An 18,990-nucleotide genomic window follows, 5' to 3' on the forward strand; every position below is an offset into this window, starting at 1 on the left:
GCTTTAAATTTACAAACTAAAATCCTCGGTATTAGTACGATATCCTCAATTTTTTTTCTATCTTTTGTAATGTAATCTTTAAGCTTTCTTTTAACTTGTTATTAATTGATCACTATGTAGCGTACATTAGACACGAAATGCTCTTTCTTTATCAACATACAGTATGTAGAATACGTAATGCGTACTTACATCTATGGCGATATTGCTTCGTACGCTTCCACATTTTGCACGGTCGGCTTCTGAAGGCTTATCAGTTTTACGATCAAACGTACGGCAAAGCGTAAATATGGCGAAAAAATCTGCAATCTTATTAATAGCTGACGGCTCCGAAGAAATGGAAGCTGTGATAACCGCAGATATTTTGCGAAGAGCTGGGGTAACTTTTGTTTTTAAACATGTTAACCTTAAATTTATCTTAAGTTTACCTAATTGTTATGAATTATTCTTAGGTTCAAGTTACCATTGCTGCTATTACCGACACTTTATGCATCAAATGCAGTAGAGATGTTAAAATTTGTGTCGATGCAAAATTGCAAGATATAGCCGACCAAACATACGACGCCGTAGTATTGCCCGGTGGTCTTGGTGGTTCAAAAGCTTTTTGCGCGGTAAATAAACTTAAATATTTTTACACGATACACTAATCATAGAAAAATAAGAAAATTCATTTAATTATAACGTAGTCGGCAGAAGTAGGAAAGCTGTTGCAGAGACAAGAGAAAGAGAATAGAATTATTGCTGCTATTTGTGCTGCACCAACTGCGTTGAAAGCGCATGGAATTGCTAAAGGGAAACAAGTTACGTCTTATCCTTCGATGAAAGATGAATTAAAAGACGAATATAAGTATTTGGAAGATAAAGTTGTAATTGATGGTATACATGAATTTTAGAATGGAAGATTTATGAAAGAACAGTGTACTTTCAAAGGCACATTTATGGTAACATATATATATATATTCGTTCCAGGTAATCTGATAACCAGCAGAGGTCCAGCTACCGCATTTGCTTTTGGTTTAGCTATCGTGCAGAAATTACACGATAAAGATACGGCGGATAACGTAGCAAAAGGAATGTTGTATTCTGAGTGAAAAATCCAGTTAAAATACCATTGTACCATTGTATTTGTAACATATATATATATATATTTATATTTATATTTAACGAATAAATATTATGCATGATGCAAAATTATTCTTGTTAACTCATTTCTTAAATCTCTTTCGCCGCTCGAAATTCAAAATACCCGCTTCCATTATGGAGTCTATAAACGTTACATTTTTTGACGCATACCATCTTCCTCTTTGATGGTTAATGGTCATAAATTTGACACTTTGAGAATATTTCTTTATTTACTTACAATATGATCTTGCGAATATTGTACGTATTGTTTAAAATAAAAGTAAATATTTAGGAGTTATTATTGTAAAAATGTTCGAAAGCGATGACTGGGATCTCGATCAGGTAAACTTCGGACGTATACTATATGTGTATATATATATATATATATATATATATAACTCATGAAAAACATAATTTCTTAATACATATTTTTAGGACTTTTTGAAAGATATAGACGATAAAGCAGTGAAATTTTATTCTCAATCCGATAATCAAGAAACCGAGTCGAAAAGACGTAAAATAGAAATTAGTCATAATTCTATTCTATCTGCCAATGACGTTGAGTCGCATGACAAGGAGATCACAGATAAAAGGAAAACTAAATACGAAGGAAACAAAGAATCAAGGAAGAATTTAGTTCTTGGTATACTTAATAAGAATCTGTTACACGAGAATGTTTCTCAGGTTAAAATCAAACACGATTCAAAACAGTTTCCTGACGATACTCCATTAAAATTACATTCTGATCGTATACAGAATCATGAGGGTAATCGATCGACTAGAAAAAACTTGGTACTTGGAATACTGGCAAACAAAAATATTCAAGATAAAACTGTAAAAAATAATATAAAAAGCACAGATTCACGAAAAGGCGAAGCAAAGCTTAAAAACGATATCGACATAAATATAACTCAGGGATCCAGAGCATCCGGCATTAGTGGAACGAGATGCCAGATTTCTAAAAATAATTTAATGGACAATTCAAGAAAGGAATCGTTTTGTAACGTAACAAAATGTAAAAATGACGCTATCAGAAATACTTCATCCGTTACTAAGCACCTACAGAATCAATTAGAATCGAATCAGAAGATGACATTGGTCAGAAAATTTCCTGGACCCGCTGGTCTGTTGCCAGACAATATAGATGCCAATATTCCTCCTATTTCGTATTTAAATAGTTTAGAAGAAAAGGAGCAAACCAACAAAGAAAATAAATCTAATAAATTACCCGATTATTGTTCTCAAAATACGAAAAACTTGTTTACAGAAGGTGCTTGGCAGTTAATGTTGGATGACTTGCCGTATAATTTTTTAAAAGGCTATGAAATTGCAATTGTTAAACAAATGGCAAGTACAAAGGGTTGTAATAGTACGAAAGTGAAATTTTTGGCAGGGATAATCGAACGTATAGATCATAGCCACGAGAATCCTCCTATTGTTCTAAGAGATTTCACGGACAATATTCAAGGAATTGTTCACAGGGATATACCGCTTAAATATCCTGGTTTATTGGAACCAAATGTCGTTGTATTATTACACGATGTAGGATTATTAAAAATTTCTAGCACTTTTGTTTCGAACAAATATCAAATTTTGATCTCGCCATCAAGTTTATTGGGAATTTATACTAACAAGGGTGAGATAGAACGTACGCGTCACTTGTCGACAGTTTTAGAAAACATTTCAAAGGAAGAAAGAGAAAAAGAATGGAACGAAAACGGAGAGCGTATATTTACGAAAGAATCGGAAGCACGTTCATCGAAATCTGACTTTCAATTTAAAACAAAAGCCAGCGGCAGTATTCAAGATTCGGAACATTCTAAGTACAGTAGGAAAGATATTGGGAACGAAGGCGTTGACGCGAATTTCAGCGAAAGAGCTGGAAATGAAAAGGAATCAACGAATTTCGATATCGATCTTTCGTTTTCAGTTTCTTTCGGTAAAATTACGAATTCACAAAATCAGAATAATTTTGCTAGTTCAACGCTTAAAAATCGTCTAAATAAAGAAAGCAAAGAACAGAAGTTTAATTCATTGGTAGAAAAACGAAAAGAAAATATATGCGACGATGATAAAGAGAGGGCCGCAAATTTGTTAAAATCATTGAAAAGATTTACTCCGAACGTAAATGAAAAAGCACGTTTCTCCTTTAGTTTAGAAGATGAACAAGTCGAAGGAAAAACATTGCACGATAGATTTTCCGAGCAAATGGATATCGATGATTGCGGCGTAAGTAGTTCGCAAGGAAAAGTAGAAAAAGTAGAAGACGTTTGTTCGGTTGTTGGTAAGAAAACAGAAAGTCTTCGGTCGAATAGTGTAAGGTCGAAATTATTACAGTTTAAAAATCCAGAGACATTAAATTCGAAAGAAAAGAATCTGTTTAACAACGTATCCTGTAATGCCGAAAACGATTCGGACGATGAAATGTTATCTCAACTGGATATGGATACCATTTTCAGTAATTACAATAAAGAAACTTAATAACATGAAATTCTATCGCGAAATTTAGAGCGTAATATTTAAGCGATAATAAAATACCTGTATATATTAATTATGTATTTCGATTTTTATATATAAAATATAAATAAAATAATAAATATATTTGTTGAAAACGTTGATAATTAAAAGGAAAGATATTATTTTCGAAACGTAGATCAGGCAATTAGTCGTTGATTAATTAGTTTCGAATTATCTTCGCGAATAACGAGAATCATTAGATTTCCGTTTAATTTTGTTTGCTAATAGACTCTTCGAACACGATTCGAAAGACTAGTTACATCAGCGTGATTATGGAATAATTTAAGAAGCTATTACAGATACAATTACATTGAGCGATTATAAAATCAGTGAAAATAAAGTACATAGCGTAGCTAGTAAAATAAAATAGAAAAGATAAAGAAATTTTGCGGTCGATTCTCGAAGTGATCCGAAGATAGAGATTTTATTAGCAATGATCTCAATTTCGTTGACATTAACCTGGATATCATCCCTCGACGATCAGGAACGCGCGGTGGTCGATGATCCAGAATCCATGATAGGTACGATCTCGGGCGTACGGTGTGCGTACGCGGGTACGCCAATGAAAATCTATTGAATCAACCTTGATGTACCCTGATTATCCGATGTACATCTAGGTATACGATCGCGCGATTATCAAGTACAATTTACTGGCATTACTTGCACGAGACAGACTTTTGTTTTATAATAAAATCACAGGTTACGCGCAAGAATCCTGGTGAAAACGGACGAATGAAGATATTTCGGTCGATTGGATCTAATAGAACTTGGACGAAAAGTTATTATAATCGTTTCTACGAGTAATTCAGTTTCCGACTTATACGACTCGTAGATCTTAATTGATATTTAGCGAGAAAATTAATATGTAGATACGCGTGTATCTTAGAATCGGTAAGCCGATAAATGATCATTACGATCTATTTTTCCATCGCGTTTTATCGACATTTATCGAGATTGATACGAATCTGCGTTTAATTATTCTTTTTCGATAACCGATAAAATGAAATTTTGCTCGACGATCACTGGAACTTTCCAAATTCCTTCGAATTCGCGATAAATCGATAGATAGAACGTATAACAATAACCTTTCCAACTACATATTGCCCGATTACATGGCGGAAGACTGTAGAAACAATTGTACATTTTCGTTTCTATCGGTCTTTTCGATTTGATCGATAACGCGTATCTGTAAAATACGCGACAGTAAACGGTTACGTGTACGATCGTATCTTCGATCATTGAAATTACATACTAAATAAAGTTCATTAAATCGACGATCTAAAGATAACGCGTATACACACACACATATTCGTGTATAATTATTATCATTGGTTATAAATTCCGTTGCTACATAGACACGAAATGCCAATACGATGAAACGCGTTACGATTCATCATTCTGTAAATTAACATGATCGATCGTGAAGATTACTGGAGACGTTACATGTACAGACTGTGCGTCTCCACGATAACAGATAACAGATCAATTGTTTTACCAACGAGTAAAATAAACAATGATCGTCATGGATTTTCGTAACGAAAAAAGAATCGCTTGTAACAGATACTTCCTATATCCGACTATATCCATCGACTATAATATCTGAAAAATTGATCATTCGAATAGACATTCGTGTTTGTCCTGACAGTAGATTATATCCAATAATATGTCCGCGTAAACTAAATATCGGCAAATCACGTAGATCGTTTAGCTGAAAAACGAGAAATTTGCATGATCGTTAACAGATTAGGTTGTTTTTTCTTGTCTAGACTACGTTTACCGAAATGTTTCGAACACTTATTCGCACTAACTTTTGGGTTTAGAATGATAATTATTCTTCTTGCCGTCATACGTGCAGGGTATTGTTTAGAGGGTTATATAACGTATATCGATCGTTTACGAAAGATCTTGATCATCGGGTACATCGGGTTTTCGGTTTATTTTCTTAAGCTGCAACGATTCGTACGAACACGAATACAAATAATATGTATATTACGTTTAACGTATAGATACAGATAAGTAAATTAGTTAAATAAACGATAGGGAGTGAACGACGTTGAACTTAGAAAAGAAAAATGCAAAAATGCAAATGTTTTCGAATTCGTTTCGATAATCGCGTCTCCTTTACGTGGAAGCAGTTGATCGGTTTGACGTAAATCACGCGTTGTCGCGGAAAAAGAAGGTAAATATCGGCGTGCGATCTACCGGTAACGTTGTACCACGGGAAAAGTGAACGATTGTCGATAGCGGGTACAGAGAGGGGATAAATTCGTGCAGCAGAGTTCAGGAACGATACGGAATACATAGTAGAGTACAGCCGGGCGTACGGCGCGAAACACGCGAAGAACGGTGTAACGCGAATGGTTAAAATGATAGGGTAACTCTCTCGACAATTGTCCTCGAAACAGTATTTCGATACGATCGATCGATATTCTCGATTAGAATTTTTTCCGTCGATCCTTTTACAACGCGTCGACCTTGTGACACTTCCTGTAACAGAAACACCTATCGCGACCGTCGAGTCGTCGGTTTATTTTTTATTTCGATTTATCTAGATTTTTCGCCTGGCGTGCAACACGTTCGAGCGCTTTCTATTTTTTACCTTGAGTCGGTAATTTCCGGTCGTGTTTTCTCGTTGCCGAGTACTCCTGACCATCCGAAACACGGGACAATAAGAAATTTTTATAGGTATTTTTCTACCCGACGGAATTATTGTCGATTCGCGAAGGATCAGTGAAAATTCGAGCATAATTCAGTGGGAATGCGCGAATCAGTGCAAACGTCCTGCATCGCGTCTCTGTGAAACCGAAGGGATCGGGGAGCAAGGAAAGCGGTACTAAAGGTTCGAGTAAGTTTCGACTTTGATCGAAATGCTTCGAATATTTTCTATCTTCTAATTATTTTCTACCTTATAATTATCGTACTAACTCGTTACTCGTAGAGCGATAAGCAAATTATGCTTATTTTGTTTCTGGATTTCCCTACATTTATACGCTTTCAAATTGTTTCGCGCTCGACAACCGAACGGCCTCGATAACTAATAAAATGAAATTTGCGAGTAACCAATATCCCGGGTTCTGCTAAAATCGGCCTGGTTAAATTTCTAAATTCACTCTGCAAACTTTCCAATTCTGATTTTTACAATAATCCTAATCGGCAAAGTTTCAATTTCGAAATTCAAACTGGCCCGATTTTCTACGACTTCACGCGAGAACGTGATCGAGTTACTACTACTCGAGAGGTCTTTGGCCGAATTCGTCCGATCTTATCCGACCCTACTCGATTCGAGCCTACAGCGTGGACACGCATTCGGTAATATTCGATAATATTCGATAATATTCGATAACTCGACCGCATCCCTAATGCGATTGAAATTTCGATATCGGTAAATCGATTTTTCATTCGCGAATATTTGATCGTTCGTTATTGTTTCGAGCGTCGTTGACTAAACGAAAAATGAAATTAATTGCTTGAGTGAAAGCAGTTTAAGCCAGGTTAAATTAGAACATACGAGGAAAAAAGTTGTTTTTGATGCAACGTACTCCTCGACGGGACCATTCTATCCCTCGTTCCTTTCATTTTTCTTTTTCACAGATCACCGATCACTTTGCGAAAGAACAAGTTACAGTCGATCCAAAGTTATAGCTATCGCGTTACGCAATGATTTCTACCTAAACGTATAGAGGCGCGAGTTGCATTTCTAATGAAAGCAAACACAGCATACTCTAGGGGGTATCGTGACATACATTTCACAATAAAATGGAAATTGCAGAAACCGATACCGGTTAGGCATAACAAGACGAGGTAAAAGCGACGTACATTGATCGATGATACGCATAAAATATCCACGAAGATTCGTCGAAGTTTTGTCGACCTTTCTCAACCAGGCGGAACCGGTTAAAAACATTATTTTAACTAATATCGTTTATATTATTGCATCTCGGTTAGTAGATACGCAAAAGGGTCCAAGAGTTTCTTCTCTTCGATCTGGTAATTGCTGTTTCAACCTAAATTTCACCGGCCGTTGCAACGCAATATTTTTCTTCGAGTCTTATCAAAACATTTCAGAAGTATGTCGCATTTCCATACGCGTTGCTTACCAATTTACGCTGTACCTACGTTTGCATACGTTTCACGAGCACAACGAGATTGCCTATACGATTTCCTAGGTAAAGACACAACCGCGATCACGAGTCGGCAGATAAAGAAATTGATAGGTGAAAAAGGTGAATAAATTTGTTGTCACCGTTCTAATCGTCGCTGAAGCGAAGCGCGTCGCGTCGCGTCGCGTCGCGTCGCGTCGCGTCGGATAAAGTGAATGGTAGACGAATGAAATATTTGTTTAATCGCACGGTGTATATTACTTTTCTTGTCGGTGTACGAAACAGGTAATAAATGAACGACCTACTTATCTTGGTATAACTTGGTATAACTTGGTATGATCGGTTCATGCGTTACGTACGTAAAAGAACACGCGTACAGAACCTTGTACGAGCGAATTTCGATCCTATTTTATCTCGTTATTCGACCGATTCGACCGGTTGCAGATAGAAATGAAATATCGATAGGAAAACGGTCGCGTACTATTAGATAAGCAATTAGGGTATACCGTAGAAAAATAACATAAGAAAATGTCTGCTTTCAAACAATTTTCATTACGTATAAAGATTTCTCGCCGTATAGAGAGACATTTTCGAAACATTTACGTATAAAGGAGGCGTGCATGGTCGAGGATATTCCGCGTATAAAGTTCTGCAGGAAATAAGGAAGGATCAAAGAAGGTCGATAACGTGCCGAAGGCAACATTTTCAAGGTACTGTCTCCACGATTCCGCGCTTCTATCCGACAAACGATAAACGATAAACGATAAACGATAAACGTTAAACGCGTTTGTTAGAACCGTTTATAGGATCGCCGATAATCGCTGTTTTTCTTTATCATTATATTTGACCACGCCGTTGAAAAACGGAAAGAAATTTTTGGTATTTTAATCGGAAAACGTTTAACAATCACAGGCTACGCAATTTCTAAGAACAGATCTTCCGTTTATTCGTATTTCTTCTTGCCGCAATTTCTACCTAGTTGTCGTTGGTTCACGGAACCGATCCATCAAACGAATTTTACTTACCGGAGGCTCTTCCTAACAAACTCGGACCGCAATAGACATTCTAAGAAGTAAAACGGCAGTAAAGACAAAATACAAAGAAGAAAAGATAAACGCGAGGAGATCTATAGTCTATATAGTAACGACAGCGCAGGCACGCGTAAACGACACGTACTCGCTGCCATTGGTAGCTAATAATCGGTTTCTCGTTTCGAACATTGGCAAATTTACGACTTCCAACATTCTCGAACTTTCGAAGCGGTCAAGCTCTCGGATTCCCGACTTTCCAAACAATTCTGTCGGAAATCCGAAACTTGGAGAAACGAGTTCGCGATGGGCCCATTTACGTTTCCGGATTCTTTTAACCGCTACAAGCGTTAGAAGATCGCTAACGTGGTTTTCGTATCGACTCGACTGTGGCACGACAGAGAATACGCATCGTACACGCGTGCGTTGCGTGTGTGTTAGACCGATAATCAACCGTGTGTCGCTACTTACAATTAGTTGCATTATTGTTAACGGTGTCATTGAAATTATCTTTGAAAAGGAAAAAAAAGAAATATACGTAGACGCGAACTCGTATCTCGTATTCCGACACACGTAATCGTTAGCGTTACCGCAATAAGAAAATCTTCAAGAAAAAGATAAATTCTAAATTTATAGAAAGATCAGCAGGAGAATGCCTCTTCTGTACGGTGTAAAGCTGTAAAGCGCAGGTTAACGAAATCGGACGGGAGTTTACGTGCTCTTCGGCGAGCACTCGATCTACCCATTACCGGTGCACAGCATACAATAACGATTTAATTAGTAGCTACTCGTATGCGATGTTCGACGAACATCACTTATCTCGTTGCCGGCTGTTCATTCATCTATTCTCGATCGAAAAGTTGAATAGGAACGCATAGATTAGTCCATCCACGTAGCTCACTGTAATTTCGCCACTTGACTCGCCAACAATTTTATTGTGCCGACTGTGTAATTCAAGTGCACGGTCACCGTAATCGTATGTTCAGTGTCGAACTACCTATTCGACGTCTCTTTTGACCGTATCTTCTTTCATCGTTTAACCTCATTAGTATTCTTTCCCTACGCCGTTCCATTCGTAGTCCGGCAACGTCTGATCACCTGTTCCTTTTCATTCACTTTTACGTTTTATGCGTTCCGCTTGCGCGCGAAAAAAAGAAAAAGGAGCGACGATCTTTCGGTCGATTAAAAAAGTATGTCCCTGTTCGTTACAGCGAACGGAGATTCTTATTTCACCGAGCCTCCAGTTTAAGGATAGAGCTTCCGTACTTGCCTGCCGCTAGCATTAACAGCAAAAGTCCGAAGTTATGACAACAACTAATGGTGAGTGTGCTCTAAACAGCTACTATCCTGTCCGCTTAATTATTTCTACATTCTACATAAGTATATCGAGCGAGATACGTTATTTGCATCCATTAAAGTATCGATAAAGATCGCGCCATGCATTATCCGTATAAATATGTAGGTATAGGTCGATCAAACAAAACGTAGAGACAATCGAACTGTTTGCAAACGACTGCTATCAAAGCACGTGTTCGATGAATGGCGTGGCGTTGCATCGTAACGACAATAATCGAGGCTCTAACAGCGAAACAGGGGTACATCGAAGGATCGTTATTTGCCGGTGATAAGAGCAAATTGGTTCTGCGCGTTCTTCGTCTTTACCGTTCCTATTCAATACGTACATAGAATTTTTAGTAGAGAGAAAAATACGTTCTTTTATTTTCCACCGGAGACACGGTCGTGCCTGTTGACTCGATAACGAGCAACAATTATCGCTACTCGATCGCGTAACGCTTGCGGAACAAGTTATCGATCGTTTTTAACGGAAATACGTTTTACCACGAAAATTCGCGAGAATCAGAGCAGTTTCATCCATCGAGACTTATTCTAACGAAGAAATTTCGTTGCAGCTCCTAAAGAATGCCCCAGCTGCATTTCTTCGAAGCCGTGAAACTGTGCTCCGTGTGAAAAATATTTCGCTACTTTGTATTTATCCAGCAATGTTCGATATCGAAGGATTTATCGAAGGATCGTAACTATTTGTCCTAAATAATTTACGACTAGATAAATAATTCCTGAACAGTTTCGTATTTACGATATCCTTCGTCGAATAAAAATCTACCCATTAAAATTCATTCGCGTCGAGCGAACGACTAATCGCGATATTTCCTGATTTTTTACCGTAATTTGCCTGACGATTATGACTCACGGTTGCCGTTACATAACTCGTCGAAATTAATTGATCGAAGGTGGAAAAACGTGCACGCGTGTGTACGCGCGTGTATTTGTTAGAAACAAAGAAACAAAGTTTAATTAATCAAAGGATAATTTTCTTCCGAATCAGGCCTGAAGAATGACCAATCGTCGGAAGTGTTGTGGCAGAAGATTCACACTGGTCAAGATGAAGATATGGTATGTTTAACTACAGTATTAGATTAAATAATGCAGATTTCGATTAATCGTATCTTTTACAGAGAGTTTATGGGTTCGAGAAGAACAAATTTAAAAGTGTTCTGGTTTACGTGTCGTACGTGTTGACGGCTGGTTGGGTCAGACTCTTTTTCCATTGGTACCCTCAGTTACACCTTTACGCGACTCACGACAAGTGTCCTTTGAGTCGCGCGACGAAATTGCTCGTAACTGTAAGAATCATTCTAGATAATAATCGGCAATAATCGGTAACTTTTTCCTAAATGCTCTTTAAGAACGTTCACGTATTATCTTTCTTCTAACGTAACGTAACTTTATTTCGGAGAACGATTCGCGTTCACGATCGTTTAGCGAAGCGTTACCGATTCTGCTTACGATTCCTAAGATAAATTGGAATTACGTTTAATACCAATAACGAGGGAGCTAATTTAACGCGTAGGATAATTATCAAGGGAAATACAAGTCGTACTTCGTGAAAGAAGTGAAAACTATTTCTACCAGGAACATCAGGTCAGTTCTGCGTCCTTCGTTTTTATCGAATCCGCGAGAAAAAAGGAACGATTTCTTTCATCCGTTTGTTCTCGGTGATGTTCGGTAGCGCGCAACAACTATCGAGAGATCTGAACACGAACGACGAACAACTCGTGGAGAAGATTCGATGCAAGAGGTTGAAGATCAATTTAGAGAACGGTACGCAATGCGAAGTATTCGAGTACAAAGCGTTTTGGTGCAAAAAACAATGTTACGTATGGGACATCACGCAAAACGCGTTCTCGAGATTAATAGGACTAGACAAATATACGTTATGTTCGGATCTTCATTTGAACAGTAATCAAGGACTCTCTAAAGAGGAACAATGCCTCAGGTAGGTGTATCGACGACAACCTAACCGCAACAATTTAATATTTCTTAATTAATAATATTCCGTGATATTGTATAATAATATAATATTATTTGTTGCAGACGTATCGTCTACGGGAACAACGAGATTATCGTTCCCGTACAAAGTATAGGCGTATTGCTTATATTGGAGGTTCTCAATCCGTTTTACATATTTCAAGTTTTTACGCTGTGCGTATGGTTCGCAGAGGGGTACTTATATTACACGGTAGCGATCGTGTGCATGTCGTTCTTCGGAATCACGAGTTCCATCATACAAACCCGTAAGGTAAAACGTTCGTTTCTACGCCGTTTTAGATCTTACTAAACCGCTAAGAATCTTGATCAAACACGCGTTTAAATCCTATCGTAGAATCAGATTAATCTTCGTGGAACAGTCGCGTCGACGGAGACTGTTCGCGTGCACAGGAGTAAGAAAATATCGGAAAACATATCGAGCAGCGAATTAGTACCAGGGGATATAATAGAATTACCGAAGCATCAAGCTACTGTTATTTGCGACGCGGTACTCTTAACGGGCCAGTGTATATTAAACGAATCCATGCTAACCGGTACGATATTTTACTTATCCTATTTATTTACGTTTATACTTAACATTTACGTTACGTTATGTTACGTTACAGGGGAATCGGTGCCGGTAACGAAAACTCCGTTACCCTCGCGCCACGTGTTGTACGATTCGAAAGAATGCTCCCATCATACCATATTCAGCGGCACCACCATCATTCAAACCAGGTCTTCCGAAACTTTAATTAGCGAAACTTTACGTAAAAACTTTACGAAAATTCGTATTGTTAGCTAATCTTCTGTAATTTCGCAGAAGTTACAGCGACAGTCCGGTGTTAGCACGGGTCATTCGAACAGGTTACCACACCAGCAAAGGGAGCCTCGTCGCGGCCATTTTGTATCCGCCACCGGCAGATTTTAAATTCGATCAAGATTCTTACAAGTTTATCGGTATATTGGCGGTGATCGCGACATGCGGTTTCTTATACACGATCGTGACCAAGGTACTTTTCTTTTTAATTTCTCCGTAACGGATCGTAATTAACCGTAATTCGAACGCGCGCAGGCTTCTAGAGGAATCACGGCCGACGATATAGCGATAAAAGCCTTGGACATAATAACGATAGTGATTCCTCCAGCATTGCCAGCAGCGATGACAGTGGGAAAATTGTACGCTCAAGCGCGGTTGAAAAGAGCAGAAATATATTGTATTAACAATAGAGTGATCAACGTATCGGGCGGCATAAATTGCGTGTGCTTCGACAAGGTAACGTTTATGACATACATTACTACATACAGACACGAAGATAATTATTGCTTGGAGCGTAAGTAAGCGCCGTGTCAAGGATTAACGCGGAGGACACTTTCTCAGAATCGAACTTCCTAATCACTCGATCGATTAAATACGTGCATATGTTTCGTAGACCGGCACTTTAACCGAAGATGGATTGGACATGTGGGGTATTGTACCGTGTACCGACGGTCTTCTCGGCGAATCGGAAAGGACCGTTCCTAAACTAAGCGGTCATCCTCTATTCGAGGGTATGCTAGTTTGTCATAGTTTAACTCTGATCGACGGTGAACTCTGCGGGGACCCTTTAGACGTTAAGGTATTTTCTTGCTCGAGCTTCGTCGCAGACGCGATTAATCGATATTTCAATAATCTATCGGTCGTTTAAGCAGATGTTCGAGAGTACCGGATGGATATTAGAAGAATCCGAGCCGGAGCATTTAAACGAACACGATCTCGTAACACCGACGATAGCGAAACCAGGGAAAAATAAGAACGGTGTCGCGGAAAACGCGAACGAAATATTTGAAATCGGAATAGTGCAGCAATATCAATTCTCGAGTTCTCTGCAACGAATGTCTGTGATAGTACGCGTACTAGGCTCCGAAATTTTCCGAGCTTACACGAAAGGATCGCCCGAGATGATACTTAGTTTAAGCAAACCTGAAACTATTCCGAAAGATATAATGTTTTGCTTAAAACGCTATACGGAACAGGGCTATCGGGTCATAGCCATGGGACGAAAGGAATTATCGGAAAGTAACGCTAAGGTATTCGCTTCTCGTTTAAAACCTCTCGCTTCCTTCCATTCTAACCGAGCTAAGCATATTTCTCTTTTCTATTTCTATTTTCAGATAGTGAAACTGCCTCGAGACGCGATCGAACAGAATCTCGAGTTCTTAGGTTTAGTAGTTATGGAAAACAGATTGAAATTGCCGACTATACCGGTCATCCAGGAGCTAAGAGCCGCCGACATGCATGTCTTGATGATTACGGGTAATCGATAACGTCCAAATTCGAATACTTCGGCGTTATTTAGTTTTTCCCCGATACATGAAAATGGTTATGCTCGGTTTCAGGGGACAACATTCAGACTGCGGTGAGCGTCGCGAAAGAGTGTGGCATTTTATCGTCGCAAGAGTCTGTGATAGACGTGACCGTCGTTATGGAAGAGGATAAGTCTCAGCCGAAGATTTATTTTAATGCTCAACAGTTATCCCCGAAGCTGGTACGTTCGCGGAGAACTTTTCGAAGGATAATAGGAAAAATAATTTCGTAAGCGAGAAAGTTCATTCATACTGTTCGTTTTCAGAGCCTTCGCGATAAAAGGATAAAAATACCGGAACTACACGATATAGAACGGAATATAGGTAGTAGGAATTATCGGTTCGCGTTGACGGGACAATCGTGGCAGTTACTGCGCGAACATTATCCAGACATCGTGGCTAAGATCTGCGTTCGTGGAGCAATATTTGCCAGAATGACTAGCGATCAAAAGCAACAATTAGTGTTGGAGCTGATGCAACTCGGTTATTACGTGGGTACGCATTCCATCGCGTTTACTATTAGCCACGATTCACCGTAAGATTAAGACGGTCGTTTGAAAATCTTTCGTAAACATTGCAGCCATGTGCGGAGACGGTGCTAATGACTGCGGTGCCCTGAGAGCGGCGCACACCGGTATATCTTTATCCGAAGCAGAATCCAGGTAATATTTCAATGTTTGCACGCTAAACAGGCTTACTTGCTTACTTACTTACTTACTTAAGTAATATTCGTCTAAGAAACGTATGCGATTTTACACGATTACTTTCAATTTCCATAAGTTTGCTTATTATTATTATTATTATTATTATACATTCTTGTTTCAGCGTTGCCAGCCCTTTCACGTCCAAGGTACCTGACATAACTTGTGTTCCAAAAGTAATGAAAGAAGGCCGCGCGGCCTTGGTCACGTCGTTCGGAATTTTTAAATTCATGGTCACTTATTCCCTTACAGAATTCGTGTCCGTTATTATACTTTACTCGATCGACTCGAATTTGACGGATCTAGAATTCCTTTTTATCGACATCTGTCTGATCGTTAACTTTGCCTCGTTCTTCGGGAAGACCAGAGCATACGAAAAGAAATTAGTAAAGAAACCTCCGATGACTAGTCTATTAAGTTTCACCACGATATTTTCTTTAACTGTTCATATGCTGATAATGACGATCTTTCAAGCCGTTGCTTATCACGCGGTTCGTTCTTTTCCTTGGTTTACTCCGTTCGTTCACGCGAATAACGCCGAAGACGCCTGCTACGAAAACTATTCCGTTTATTGTGTCTCGATGTTTCAATACATAACAATGGCCATAATATTTTCCCGTGGGAAACCGTACCGAAAACCTGTTTACTCGAACATCGCGTTCGTATTTTCCATTATTCTCATGACAATCGTCTGCGCCTATATCACCGTTTATCCAGCACACTGGATAATAAACACGCTAAAATTGCGTCTGCCTCCGTCTTACCATTGGAGTATTATCATTTTGGCGCTTGCCTTAGCCAACTTTCTTACTTGTCTCTTCGTCGAAACGTTCATAATAGAATATATCATCGAGAAAAAGTTTAGATCGCGATTTTATAGGCCCGAGAAGTCCAAGAAGGAATATTTCAAAGTAGAATACCAATTGAAAAATGATTTCGGTTGGCCACCGCTCAGTAACGAATTACCGATTTTGCCCTTAACACCGAGCATAGAGAACATCATGAACGTTAAATATCCGGAAGAACAGTCCAAAAACGATTTCAACGATAAAGTCGAACGAAATAAGGAAAACAATGGATTATACGCGTTTGATAATTATACCTTCGAAGACGACGAATTGACAAAAAACACAAACATGATAACTAGATTTTAACTACTTTGTACTTTGACAACGCTGTATCCGTTATTGTCGATTAACGATACACCAGTATTTCTCAACAAAGTATTATGACATACTTATAAAACTGTGAAAAATATCATAATGTAAAATGTAAACGCACAAAAATGCAAGGTGCGCGATATCATATATCGAGCACCGTCAAACAGTGTAATCTACCCGTATTGACAATTCTATTCTAGTAGAAAGTTTTACTAATCTAGAAAATTGTTAATTTATTAAAAAGGTGTAAAATACTGCCGAATTTTATCGATTTTTTAAATAAAAAACAATAAAAACAGAAAGAAGTCTACGTGTAGATAAGTGGAAAATCTACGTGTTTATTTTAATTGAAACTTTCAATAAAAAATCTTAATAGAAAATTTGAGCGTCTAAAAAATAAAACAAATTACATATCATCAGACGAGATCGCTTCACGTCGTCGGATCCGATCACTTGAATTTTCGAAGCATTCTCTGTAATATATGTATAAATAAATTATTTCCAAACATCCAACCAGCTATAAAAAGATAATATCGTTTTCGATGGTTACCTATAATATCCTCGTGATTGGCTATAAGCTCTCGCTGAATCCAGTCTTTGTACCGGAGTACAATTTTATTTATTATCTGCACCGTATTGTCGTGTATTTTTCCCTTCAAAAGAACACTCGGCAAAGTCGAGATAAAATCTTTAAACGCGCATTCCCTGTAACGTGACACATTGATTATTCGTTAATACGACTCGTTAATACGTATGTTCGATCGACCTTTACAATTTTACAATTTTACAATTTTACAATTTTACAATTTTACAATTTTACGTTCAATTACCTATGCAATTCGTGCAAAGTATGGTCTAACATGATCTCGCTGATCACAGAAAATAGTTGCAATTGCATATCCTTATTTGATCGATCGCAACACGCGTTTACCACAGATTGCAGCGTTTCTCTTAAATCCAGACGATTTTTGTACCAAACTTTACTCGCGCTTAAAAACAATATTCTTAAAAGTTTAGTCAACACCGGTAATACACCGTTATTTAGGCTTGACCAATTGTCAAGTTTTCCTATGTGAAAAAAGCAAACGTTACATTTCCTCCTATCTTTACTAATTTAACTTAATTTAATTATATTAATAACTTGATCGTACCATTTAAATACTTCACGACAGATACGCAATAATTTTTATTAAATTTCGCTGTAGTTTTCTCGTTGCTATGTATAGATGTAAACCATACATAAATCTGACAAAGACCTAAATTGGCTCCTAAACAAGCATCGCGCGATTCATCCGCAGAAAAATCTTCTTGACGTTTTGTTTTTCCTAGAAAAGTTACCTCCAGCTTACTGTATGGAAATTTTGATAGTAAATTCTTTTCGTACGTATGCTGAAAATTCTTTTTGAACCAACACTTCATGTTTACGTCGCATTCGGTGTGTAATATGTCTATACATTCGGTTACTAACTGTATTATTTCTACGATACTCTTCAGCAATTCGGAAGCCTCCGTTGAAATTAAAAATGCAGAATCGTCGGAATTTTTATCATCCGGACACACTTCGATCCAACTATCGAATATCAATGACATTAACAGTTCTATGTATTTCCTAAGTTCCTCACCATCCAAACTTACTTCGACCATATTCTCTCTTGAACTATCGTCTAATTCGAAATCGATTTCACAGTTTTGAACGTTCAAACTCGTGTAAACAGGAACGTATCCAGTAGTTTTATCTACGTGTACAACTTGGCCGCGTGCATTCGAATTAACGGTTTGCTCAGATTTAAAAAAGTTAACGATAGAGCTAAATATGGTGGCGAGTCTTTCCAATACTTTTATTCTCCATTTGACGTTCGTATTTTTAGAGTTTAAAGTAGTAACTAGTTGTCTTCCAGGTTTTAATTCGGTCTGCAACCTGGAAATCATATCTAAAAAGTTTGGAAGTATTTTGTAGCTGTTTCTTGCCAATACGCTGCCGCAATGTTGCACGAGTACGTCTAAGAAAAGCAGAGAATCTTCTTTGATACGTGGATCTATGTGCGTCATGGCGCATCTCAAATACGATATTATAACGTCGCAGTACGGATTAAGTTGATCCCCGGAAACTGGGCCAAGAATTAAACTTAAAACTTTGAAAGAATTATGTCTGATGGCTTTCTCTTTATCCAGAGATAACGTGCAAATGCCTTCTAACAAGATCCCGAATTGTGAACTTAACAATTTTAACGAATGTTCCGATAAAAGTTCCTTTAACTCTTTCACAGCATCTTGACGAACTGTCGAGTTATGGTGTTGAAGGCGTCCTAATAAATCCTGTAAATTAAATCTACATGTAATAAAGAATTTACACTTTCGCTAATTAACAATCATTTGCATTTTTACCTTAACATTAAGCTTCCTTTTACTCAAAATCTCTGTTTCATCGTTCTGCTTTAATTGCTCCCTAATTACGATTTTTTTAACTTTGAACGAAGGATCCGTGACGTTTAATCCCTTTGGTAAATTCTTCGTTTTCTTCGTTTTCAATTTTACTTTCGCCTTCTCCGATTTCAAACGTTTCATGTGTTTATTACCTTTACCCATGACTATTCACTTTCAAATGATACCACTCTTTAATACGATTAATTATATAATACTGTCATTTGAGGTTACGTAGCCACGAGGTTTCCCCATTCAAACGTCGAGTACA

At 37.9% G+C, this 18,990-nt stretch overlaps 4 protein-coding genes across 8 annotated transcripts; 3 read left to right on the forward strand and 1 right to left on the reverse strand.

Annotated features, from left to right (window-relative positions):
• Positions 1-144: 144 nt before the first annotated feature.
• Positions 145-1,191, forward strand: LOC100881588 (protein dj-1beta). Its single transcript, XM_003708254.3, has 4 exons — positions 145-376; positions 450-608; positions 684-873; positions 967-1,191. Exons 1-4 carry the CDS (start codon positions 194-196, stop codon positions 1,086-1,088), a joined length of 654 nt encoding a protein of 217 aa, XP_003708302.1. The 5' UTR covers positions 145-193; the 3' UTR covers positions 1,089-1,191.
• Positions 1,192-1,267: 76 nt separating this feature from the next.
• LOC105664103 (uncharacterized) lies at positions 1,268-3,720 on the forward strand. The gene is made up of 2 exons (XM_012297104.2): positions 1,268-1,461; positions 1,555-3,720. The coding sequence occupies exons 1-2, from the start codon at positions 1,429-1,431 to the stop codon at positions 3,598-3,600; spliced, it is 2,079 nt and encodes a 692-aa protein (XP_012152494.1). The 5' UTR covers positions 1,268-1,428; the 3' UTR covers positions 3,601-3,720.
• Positions 3,721-5,892: 2,172 nt separating this feature from the next.
• Positions 5,893-16,811, forward strand: LOC100876262 (polyamine-transporting ATPase 13A3). 5 transcript variants are annotated; one of them, XM_076535106.1, is made up of 19 exons: positions 5,893-6,010; positions 6,322-6,481; positions 9,976-10,084; positions 11,109-11,176; positions 11,239-11,406; positions 11,634-11,704; positions 11,793-12,059; positions 12,158-12,362; positions 12,447-12,645; positions 12,718-12,829; positions 12,915-13,104; positions 13,167-13,367; positions 13,525-13,710; positions 13,784-14,161; positions 14,246-14,387; positions 14,471-14,619; positions 14,704-14,932; positions 15,018-15,099; positions 15,263-16,811. In XM_076535106.1, the coding sequence occupies exons 3-19, from the start codon at positions 10,069-10,071 to the stop codon at positions 16,290-16,292; spliced, it is 3,693 nt and encodes a 1,230-aa protein (XP_076391221.1). In that variant the 5' UTR covers positions 5,893-6,010; positions 6,322-6,481; positions 9,976-10,068; the 3' UTR covers positions 16,293-16,811. The 5 variants fall into 5 exon arrangements, with proteins under 5 accessions (XP_076391221.1, XP_076391219.1, XP_076391223.1 ...); XM_076535105.1 differs by having other exon boundaries at positions 5,917-6,010; positions 6,189-6,481; XM_076535104.1 differs by having other exon boundaries at positions 5,913-6,475.
• LOC100876148 (testis-expressed protein 10 homolog) lies at positions 16,617-18,884 on the reverse strand. Its single transcript, XM_003708289.3, has 5 exons — positions 18,684-18,884; positions 17,450-18,614; positions 17,129-17,366; positions 16,849-17,003; positions 16,617-16,771 (listed from the first exon to the last, which is right to left on the reverse strand). The coding sequence occupies exons 1-5, from the start codon at positions 18,882-18,884 to the stop codon at positions 16,668-16,670; spliced, it is 1,863 nt and encodes a 620-aa protein (XP_003708337.1). The 3' UTR covers positions 16,617-16,667.
• Between the last annotated feature and the right edge of the window lie 106 nt (positions 18,885-18,990).

This window comes from Megachile rotundata, chromosome 8 (assembly GCF_050947335.1).
Source record: "Megachile rotundata isolate GNS110a chromosome 8, iyMegRotu1, whole genome shotgun sequence".
In the NCBI taxonomy this organism is placed as follows: Eukaryota; Metazoa; Arthropoda; class Insecta; order Hymenoptera; family Megachilidae; genus Megachile; species Megachile rotundata.